Source organism: Sesamum indicum, unplaced genomic scaffold (genome assembly GCF_000512975.1).
Source record: "Sesamum indicum cultivar Zhongzhi No. 13 unplaced genomic scaffold, S_indicum_v1.0 scaffold00186, whole genome shotgun sequence".
Taxonomy (NCBI): Eukaryota; Viridiplantae; Streptophyta; class Magnoliopsida; order Lamiales; family Pedaliaceae; genus Sesamum; species Sesamum indicum.
This window is the reverse complement of record NW_011628082.1, coordinates 61,898-72,113: the sequence shown is the minus strand read 5'-3', so window position 1 is coordinate 72,113 and position 10,216 is coordinate 61,898. Positions and strand designations below refer to the sequence as shown.

Sequence of the window (10,216 nt, the reverse complement as noted above, 5' to 3'; positions counted from 1 at the left end):
GGAATTAGAGGCTGGCTAGAGAATGTTGCAATGTTGCATGTGGGGAGTAGACTAGAAGAAGGTAGGGAAAATAGAGAAAACAAATACAGGACGGAGGGTGTGAAAAAGAAGAAAGGGATCATTCTACACAATCTAATAGAGAATAAAGAGATTGAACTATTCCTTGGAAATCCTTTCCAAAACAACGAAGGTCGGGACCTAGATGGATGATCTAATAAAGCTACTGATGATCAACCTTTTAAGGGAAAACATGCTCACATTTTTGCATAGAAACCCTTAGACTTACAAGGGATAGACCCAAGAGTAATTGAACATTGTCTGAATGTACATCCCTCTATCAAGCCGGTGAAAAAAAAATAGGCGTTTGGGTCAGAAACAAACAAAATTTTTGCTGGAGAGGTGGAAAAGTTGTTGAAAGCAAGTTACATAGAAGACGTTCAGTACACCAAATGGTTGTCAAATGTCTTGCTCGTGCCAAAAGGAATAGGGAAATGACAGATGTGTACTGTTTCATAGATCTAAACAAAGCTAGTAAGAATGTTGTATTATCTTGTACGAATGGTAAAGATTTGGTGATCATAAACAATATTGTACGAATGTTGTACTATCCTGCATCCATCCTAGATTTTGTAGATCAAGGATCGGGCAACACAACTAAGACTAAGATCCTAAGAGATCCATTAAAGGTATTTGCAATATGAGCACAAAAGAGAAGAGATATAATGAACAACATATGGTATACAAAGTGCATAGTTGTATGAAGGTCGCCTAGTATAAACAAAATGCCCTTTATAGAACATTTTTCACAAAATAAAAATAAGATTTTCTATTGAGTTCCTAAGTTCGTCTAGGAAGAGGAAACCACATTGTTTATAGGAGGGAGGTAAGTCGGTCAGCTGCACAAACTCATCATCTTCCAACTCATGAATAGTAGATGAGTTCTGAGGATAATCTTGAAGATTGGAGTCGTTTAAGAAGTTGACTTGGTTAGGGTGGAAGCTATCTTTCAAGCCTCCAAGACATTTTAGTTGATCCAAGCATTTGTAAAATCTCAGAAAACCCTCATTGGTGGTTTTCTTCACGATGATGGAATCAAAGGTGCAAGATCTCATGAAGTCTCGAGCCCGTTCATCCGAGCCTGCTTTACAAGGGCTGCATATTCAATCAACCTTGAGAAAATCTTCTTTCCCTCTCACAAGACAACAAAGGATTTAACCTCTTTAGCACAAAGAGTCTCATGGTTGACCCCCAATTTTAAAAGCTCCAATCATAAAGATTCTTGGAAGATCTCTATTTTAGAGAGTAGCAGTTTTTCTACTCTTAACTTCTTTGTAAGGGTGTCCTAAGAAGTGAGGGCAGTGAGCTTCTCCCAGTTCTGGTTCTATGTTAGAAAATGCAAGCTCAACTTTCTTTAGATCCTCTTCAAGATTTTGGTTTGTGTCCTCTAAAGCTTGCATCCATTCCTCCACGTCCCCACGGTCGTATCTCTAATAAGAGCATTATAGACTAAGGGAATGCAGAACACTGACCATCTTAAAAAAGAAACAAGTTAGCATTGAAACAAAAAATGCACTGGATATGAGATGAAACTTTATAAGACTTACTTGGTGATGAAGATGAGCCCCCATCATCTCCATGCGGGGGTGATGAAGCATTGCCAAGACTACTTAGTCCTTAGGAAGGAGACAAACCTTGTATGATTCAAAAGAAGTCTCTCCTACATGGCTGTCAAATACCAAGCTATTTTCTGACACTCGCGGGTCAATCAGGAATTAAGGATTGTTCATTGCAAGCTAGTTGAGTATATAAAACAGTTTTTCACCAATTTCAGCCCTAGCCTCCTCAAATAACGATAGGAAACCTCCAATCAACTGTTAGCTCGAGCAACTTTGTCTGATGTCAAATGACTAATCGGTCAATGCCCATGTAGACGGGAAGACGGAGACTTCTTGTCTCTCACAGCTCTTTCCCCTTAGCATCTCGAGCACTGGGGACTTCTCCAACGTCAGTATCTATGCGCACATCGGATGTGTTGCAATAAGGTGATTGAACAAATACTTTGTCTTAGTTTCTTCATGAGGACCTACTTGGGCTGAGTGTTTCACTTTTCATAGTTTCTCAAAAGCACAAGTGACAGGACTAGGATCTTTTTTCGTTTGAGGCTTAGATTTCTTCCTTACGGACTTATCTTCACGGGGCCTATCGATTTTGGAGAGAGGATGTACGGGAATGAGAAGCACGAGGTCGTTTCCACATAGTTAGTTCTTGATTTTCAACCTCAAGCTCTTGGACATCGTTAGGGGCGGAAATCGTTCCAGAACTAGATGTAGGGTGCTGGGTAATGGGATCAACTATAAGGATGGGCAAATGTTCTCCCGTTACATTGGGTCCCTAATTGATTCCCTCATCAGCAACGTTGTTCTGGAATTTATGGTGTAGCATAGGACTTCGAGGCTGAAGTGATGCCTGCGGCTAGGCCCATGGCCAATAATTCAACTTGTCTTTGGAAACCTTCATTGGCCATATTTGAAATAATAAAAAAGTAACTTGAAGCGAACAAATAAGAAAGTTGTGGTATTACCTAAACTCCTACTAATGTTCAGAGGAATCAAATGAACAAACCAGAGAACTTTTTCCATTAGAAGTTTTTTAGCATCAAGCCGATGGTCAGTAACGGCTAGGCCCATGGCCAATAATTCAACTTGTCTTTGGAAACCTTCATTGGCCATATTTGAAATAATAAAAAGTAACTTGAAGCGAACAAATAAGAAAGTTGTGGTATTACCTAAACTCCTACTAATGTTCACAGGAATCAAATGAACAAACCAGAGAACTTTTTCCATTAGAAGTTTTTTAGCATCAAGCCGATGGTCAGTAAAAACATTTTCTACTAAATTTTCATTCCAAGTAGGAGCACCCACTAATGAAACAACGATTTATGGAAACACCAATCGGTAGGAACGTTCTAGATACGACCAAGAGGGGCCTAGAGATAGAAAATTTTGTCACTCCACAACCTAATATAATTGAAAAGTTGTCTATAATAATACTCCGATGAGCACTTATGTAAAAGGAACTAGGAGTTTGAGACCTAGTGGAGTGTGATATAGAAAAGAAGGCCCAAAAATTCACGAAAGAGGTGTCATGATTAGAATATTGCATCCAGATGATGAAGCATAGGATATTCCTCATAGCGTTAGGAACAAGTTGGGTGGGCTTATTCCTAAGTGATTGATAATGTGGGAATAAGATCGTCTATAGGGAATCGAAAACCTACTTATATGAGGGGCAGATGTAAAGTTAAACAATTGAGAGGGGGACGATGCACAATTCTATGTGGCAGGTGGATGTGAATAGTGTAAACCTAGGGAATATGATAATTACACCTAATTTTGGTATATCTTTAACTTTTAGAGAAGATTAGATACTGTGAGCAACGTCTATCCGAGCTTCCTCACTATTTGCAGGGGAGTTAGCAGGTGCTTCAGCTTCCATCTTGTGAGTGTGTGCAGATGAAGAAGAACTCAATCCAAATTCAAAGTTGAAACTCTATAGATCGACTTTTTCTCTACAGAAGGGCAGATAAAAAATCTTTCGTTACTAAAAGCATTGGAACTAATTGATCCAAATTCAAAACCCTTTGTGTAACTTTCTTAATTTTGATTTTCTCTGAATTCCTATATAGGCCCCCATATATATTTTCCCATCAATCCGGGCAAAAGCACTTAGGGAAGAGATTCTGGATAAATATATGTCAACTTTGAATGATCAAAAATAGGGTCTCTTTTTTTTTTTGTTCATTTGATTCATTGAAATCAAATAAATAAAAAAGAGTTCATTATAAGAAAAATGTTTTTTGGGGGTTCTATCCCTTAATTCAATTCATAGTAGTACCTGTCTTGCTTTATAAGAGTTCAAGGCGAGGAGAGTATAAAATACACAATAAAATAAGACCCTAAACTAAAATAATGAACCTTCAAATACCTATTTGAAGTTTTGAACGAATTTTTATTCATCAATTTGAATCTTTCTTAAAAAATATTGCACCAGAATGAATTCTTAAATCTAAAAATAGGGGTGGGCATCGTCGGGTTAATCGAGTTCGGGTTAACATGGTTGGGTACCAGATTAGTCTGGTAGTGTATAACACTACCCAATCCCAAACCCGAGTAGGGTGGGTACCCGACTGTTGGGTTCGGGTAATTTCTGCAAGTTAGAATTTTTTTTTCTATTATTATTTTATTATGAAGCAATAAAATTTTATTCACAAAATAACTTGCAATTGCAAAGAATCACAAAAGTCCATTGCTCCAACTAAAAATATAACTAATAGCCCAATACCTATAATTTATAAACACATTTTAAACATATAATTTCATAAATAGCAAGTTAGCAACAATAAACTCAATTTTTGCATTAGCAAAATGCACAAATTCAGGCCTCTAATTTTATGAAATAAACCCTCCCCAATTTTTTCCCTTTTCTAATTAGGTACCTATTGGGTTATTCAAGTTGGATTTTTAAAACCCGAACTCGACCCAATAAAAAGTAGGGCGGATTTCGAGTTATCCGAACACGCCATAAAAACCTTTGTATAAGGAGACTTGGTCAATGAAGCGGTGCATCTAAAGGATTGCAGATGAAGGGACACCCTTTTTTGAACAGTTTAAACTTAAGACCAAAATGTTTAAATTTTGGGCTCCCGCAAAAGAAGACATTTGGGATGGGGGAATAAATGATGTGGGCTATAATATATCTTAAGATGGATGCCTTTCAAGGCCCGAAAAAAGGATGCCCATGTAATAGTTGAGAAGTGCCTTCAGTGCTTAAAGGCCCAAGCAAGTCCAGCCTAAAGGGGAAAGAGGTGCCATCTTAGGAGTCGACAGATGGGAACCGTACATTAGGGGAGACAATATAAATGCCCCTATTAAAGAGATCTTAGGTATCTTTATCATTCATTTATTACTATTCACTTTCGATATATAGATTCTCTTATCCATTTAACTTGATCGATGGAGTGCTAATGCTGGGATCAAGCCCAAGCCCTCTGTATTTTTTGTAGGTCTTCAACTTGTTCACACTTATCTAGTGCGTGGAGTAAGCCCAACACTTCAAAAGAGGATTAGGGTTGTTCTTTCTTTAACTGCTTGGTGTTTTGTAGAATATCAATTTTAAAATTTTTGAGATCGCTGCTTTCTTATTTTTTTCTCTTTTTTTAAAAAGAAATATGATTTTTTAAGATAATATGGTCGTTTTGGCCATAATTTATGAAGAAGTTAGATTTAATAATTGATGTTAAATCAAGAAAGATTTTTAAATTTTTCATACTTTAGAGTGATTTTTTATTTAAAAATCATATTGTAGAGATGGTAGTTTTATTTAACCCTAAAAAACTTTTACAAATCCCATAAATCTTGAATTAGGTCAAAATCGACTCATGGAAATGGAAGGAAGGAAGTAAAATATAATATGATAAATAAATAAATAAATCCTGAACAAACACAGCGCTACACCCTACAAAAAGAGACCCAACTCTGAAACACGCACCTCGCCTCCCTCTTCTCCTTACGTTACATGCCTCCTCCATCGAAAATGGCCACCCACACCCACCACCACTTCCTCCTCCGCCTCCTTCCATTACTCAGCCTCCTCGTCCTATCCGCCGCCGATGACTCTGCCGTCATGTTGAAGTTCCTCTCCTCTCTGTCCCCAGCCCCCTCCGGCTGGTCTTCCTCCACCCCCTTCTGCAACTGGACCAATGTCAACTGCGACTCTACCTCAACCTACGTCACTGCCATAAACCTGAACTCCGCCTCCGTCTCCGGTTCCCTCCCACCGGAACTCAACCAGCTTTCCCAGCTCAAATCCCTTGCCGTCCAAAAAAACTCTCTTTCTGGAACTCTGCCCTCTTTTGAAAACATGACTTCTCTAGAACAAATCTATCTTGACAACAACGGCTTCACCTCTGTTCCTAATAACTTCCTTTTGGGCCTAACTAATCTTCAGATTTTCAGTATAAGTAAAAATATGAAGCTGAGCCCTTGGCAAATCCCTTCTTACTTGACTGATAGTACAAATCTGGTTACTTTTTATGCTAGCAATGCTAGTATTGTTGGGTACATCCCTGATATTTTTGGATCCTTTCCAAATTTGCAGAACCTGAGGTTGTCGTACAATGATCTGAATGGATCTTTGCCGGGATCTTTTTCCGGGTCTGAGATTCAAAATCTTTGGCTCAATAACCAGAAACGAGGTTTATCTGGTGGAATTGATGTGTTAGCTAACATGACTCAGTTGTACCAGGTCTGGTTACATGCTAATAATTTTTCTGGTGGGATTCCTGATTTATCAAAGTGTACAAATTTGTTTGATTTGCAGTTGAGGGATAATAGGTTTACTGGTGTGGTACCACCTTCTTTGATGAATCTGCCGAATCTTGTTAATATTACGTTGCAGAATAATAAGTTGCAGGGGCCTTTTCCCCAGTTTCCGAGCAGAGTTGAGGTGACAATTGGGACTACAAATAGCTTTTGTTTAGATAAACCAGGGCCTTGTGATCCGCAGGTAACCACGCTTCTTGAAGTTGCTGGTGCCCTCGGTTATCCTATGTCCTTGGCTGAGTCTTGGCTGGGGAATAACGCTTGCCAAGATTGGAGATTAATTAATTGTGATTCGCAGGGAACAAATGTGACAGTTGTGAACATGGGTAAGCAGGGATTTTCGGGTAGTATTTCACCTGCGTTTGCAAATCTGACTTCTTTGAGGACTTTGGTATTGAATGATAATAATCTCACTGGAGTCATCCCTGGTGTCTTGACAACTCTGCCTCAGCTTCAGACTTTTGATGTGTCCAACAATAATTTGTCCGGGCCCATTCCCGTGTTTCCTCCTCGTGTGAAGTTTACTTATGCTGGTAATTTGTTACTTGGTAAGAATACAAGTGATGGTGGTGGTGGAGCTGGGGCACCAGGAGCAAATCCGGGCAGTCCAGATGGAAGCACATCTGGATCATCAAAAAAATCTAGTTCAGCTGGTATTATTGTTGGGGTGATAGTTGCTGTGGTGATATTTGTAGGAGTTCTGTTGTTTGTTTCTTATAAATGCTATGTCAAGAGACGGCACAAGAGATTTGGACGGGTAGAGGGCTCTGAGCAAGGGAAGGAATTGGTGAAGCCTAATGTAACAAATGGATTGAATGGATATGCTGGAGTACCTAGTGAATTACAGAGCCAGAGCAGTGGTGATCATAGTGAAATTCCTGTTTTTGAAGGTGGAAACATTACCATCTCTATACAAGTTCTCAGACAAGTAACGAACAATTTTAGTGAGGAGAATGTATTGGGTAGAGGAGGATTTGGAGTTGTTTATAAGGGTGAATTGCATGATGGGACTAAGATTGCTGTGAAGAGAATGGAATCTGGGGCAATGGGCACAAAAGGAATGAACGAATTTCAAGCAGAAATTGCTGTCCTTACCAAAGTTAGGCATAGACATTTGGTTGCACTTCTAGGATACTGTATTAATGGCAATGAGAGGCTTTTGGTGTATGAGTATATGCCTCAGGGAACTTTAGGCCAGCATTTGTTTGAATGGCAGGAGCATGGCTATCAACCTCTTTCTTGGAAACAGAGGGTGACGATAGCTTTAGATGTGGCTAGAGGAGTTGAGTATCTTCACAGCTTAGCCCAGCAAAGTTTCATTCATAGAGATTTGAAGCCCTCAAACATACTTCTTTCAGATGACATGAGAGCCAAGGTTGCAGATTTTGGATTGGTAAAAAATGCACCGGATGGGAAGTATTCGGTTGAGACACGATTGGCGGGAACATTTGGCTATCTTGCCCCTGAATATGCTGGTAAGTATCTCTATGTCACTCCTGTTATGTTAAATTTAGCTGCCAAACTTGCATATTCTACATGTACTGGATATTCCCCAGTTTTTAGGCATCATAAAGATGAAGATAACATACTGGAATATCCAAGATTTTAACTCTAATTAGCCGTTTGATATTCCGTGAAGACTCAACTTAGCTTAAGTTCTATAGATAGTTTCAGCATTTTTCCGCAATTTGTGTTTTAGAGATGCAAATGAGATCTAGTGCCAGGTGGAGTACTGAGTGGTAGGTTGTGTATTGTATCCATAATGGAACTGAATTTCCATCTCTTTAACTGACATTTTTTGTACAGAACATTAATAACATTTCAAAGACTAATGTGCAATTGCTTCAATGGTACTTCTTAACTGCATCAACCCAGCCGACTTGCTACATGCGGCTCAAAGAAACTTAGGAAACAACATAATTTGTCGACCGTTGAGACTCTTGGATCTTCTACTTTTCTCTACTTTTTTAATTGTCTGATGAGTTCTAGAATTTTTTTCTATTTGTCATCCTTCTGCTGTTAATTTTAAGAAAGCTCGTACTTTCACCACCAAAAGATCTCTCGAATGATTCTACTTTGAGTAACTTTTCAATTGGATATTGGTACTCATAGTCCTGTTTCCGTAACAGCTACTGGAAGAGTGACGACAAAAGTTGACGTTTATGCGTTCGGAGTTGTGCTGATGGAGATCATTACTGGTAGGAAAGCACTTGATGAGACAATGCCAGATGAAAGGTCTCATTTAGTCACATGGTTCCGCAGGGTCCTTATCAACAAAGACAACCTCCGGAAGTCCATTGACCCGATTCTTGATCCGGATGATGAAACTTACGAGAGCATTTGCAAGGTTGCTGAGTTGGCAGGTCACTGCACTGCTCGTGAGCCATTCCAGAGGCCCGATATGGGACATGCAGTTAATGTCTTGGGACCTCTTGTAGAGCAATGGAAGCCTTCTAAACCTGAAGAGGAGGATGGTTATGGCATTGACCTCCACATGAGTCTTCCTCAAGCCCTTCAAAGATGGCAAGCTGACGAAGGCACTTCAAGAATGTTCGATGATTTGTCTTACAGTGAGACACAGTCAAGCATTCCCTCAAAACCATCCGGATTTGCGGACACGTTTAGTTCAATGGATTGTAGATAACATGACTCCAGCAGTTGGATCATATCATAATCACACAAAGGCATGAAGGCAACAAGAAAACAAGGTGAGTCCCCACACGGTTTGAATCCTTTTTGAGTCACTACACAAGGTTGCAAATAGTATTTAATTTATTCTTTTTCCCACTTGACTTGCACTTGAAAATTTTCTGTTATCATAGTAATTGTAACAAAACTTGAGTTCATAGGGTTGTTTGTTGTATTTGATTGGATTCCATGGACAAAAGAAGGGTCAACATAAAAATTGTACTGAATTGTTGTATCTTTTATTTGTGTATATTACAAGTTTCCTTCTATATTTATGAGGCATTTGAGATTTCAACAGGTTTTCAGTGTTCCTCAAGCTTTTAACAGCTTCAGCACCAGTCTCAATCTTCTATTGCAAAATGCGATTGCTTCTTGTGTTGCACTTCATATTATAAGCCATGCATGTATATGAAATGTACATCATCCATATACTTCACAAAAAAAAAAAAAAAAAAGGTTATACACATAATATGCAGTACTACATAAAACATTACTTCACAATAAAAGATCCCAACTGTCGCAGCACTTAATTTTGGATAATAATGTTGGCTGGTGTGACATTTATGGAGGTTTTAATAAAGGTAAATTAGGTTAACACTCACTGAGGTTAAGCTTTAAGTACACGTATATTAAACGAACACTCACTGAGGTTAAGTTTTAAGTACACGTACATCAAACGATAAGTACATATTTCGAGGTTGTAATTATAATATAAGATTATGTTCTATTTTCACCGACAAAAATTTATAAAAACACCGTGTAAGTTACATTATAATACCACTCTTTTACGAGGTGTATTTGTAATTTTACAAAAGGCAGTGAAAATTTGTGAATTTAATCTCAAAGAGAATAAAGTAAGTTATCCTTGTACCAATCAGTATGAGATACCGCGTCAGCATAGTATATGTAGTATTATTAACATGTTTATTTATTCAAATATGGAAATTGCATCTTATGAGTAAATTCTCCCAGTTGGGTAATGCATAATTCCAGGCTGTCTCCAACAGGAATGTTCCATGCTGCAGATTCTTCTCGCCAGCAACATTCAATTGTCATTGTGGGCCAAAATCTAAAAAGAAACAAATTGTGTACGTTTAAGAAATTTGCTGTAACTAAGCTGGCTAAGTCGGAAAAGTTTTGATTCTGCA

The 10,216-nt window shown here is 38.5% G+C and overlaps 1 protein-coding gene across 1 annotated transcript; it reads left to right on the top strand.

The window, feature by feature from the left end:
• The first annotated feature begins 5,508 nt into the window (after window positions 1-5,508).
• On the top strand, window positions 5,509-9,363 carry LOC105179651 (receptor-like kinase TMK4). The gene is made up of 2 exons (XM_011103289.2): window positions 5,509-7,855; window positions 8,510-9,363. Exons 1-2 carry the CDS (start codon window positions 5,575-5,577, stop codon window positions 9,022-9,024), a joined length of 2,796 nt encoding a protein of 931 aa, XP_011101591.1. The 5' UTR covers window positions 5,509-5,574; the 3' UTR covers window positions 9,025-9,363.
• The last annotated feature ends 853 nt before the right edge of the window (window positions 9,364-10,216 follow it).

What these genes read in the sequence shown, in the direction of transcription:
- LOC105179651 (XM_011103289.2), top strand. Translation starts at nt 5,575, where the DNA reads ATGCCTCCTCCATCGAAAATGGCCACCCACACCCACCACCACTTCCTC. An exon ending in TCTTGCCCCTGAATATGCTG is followed by an intron (nt 7,856 to 8,509) that starts GTAAGTATCTCT and finishes TTTCCGTAACAG; the next exon opens with CTACTGGAAGAGTGACGACA.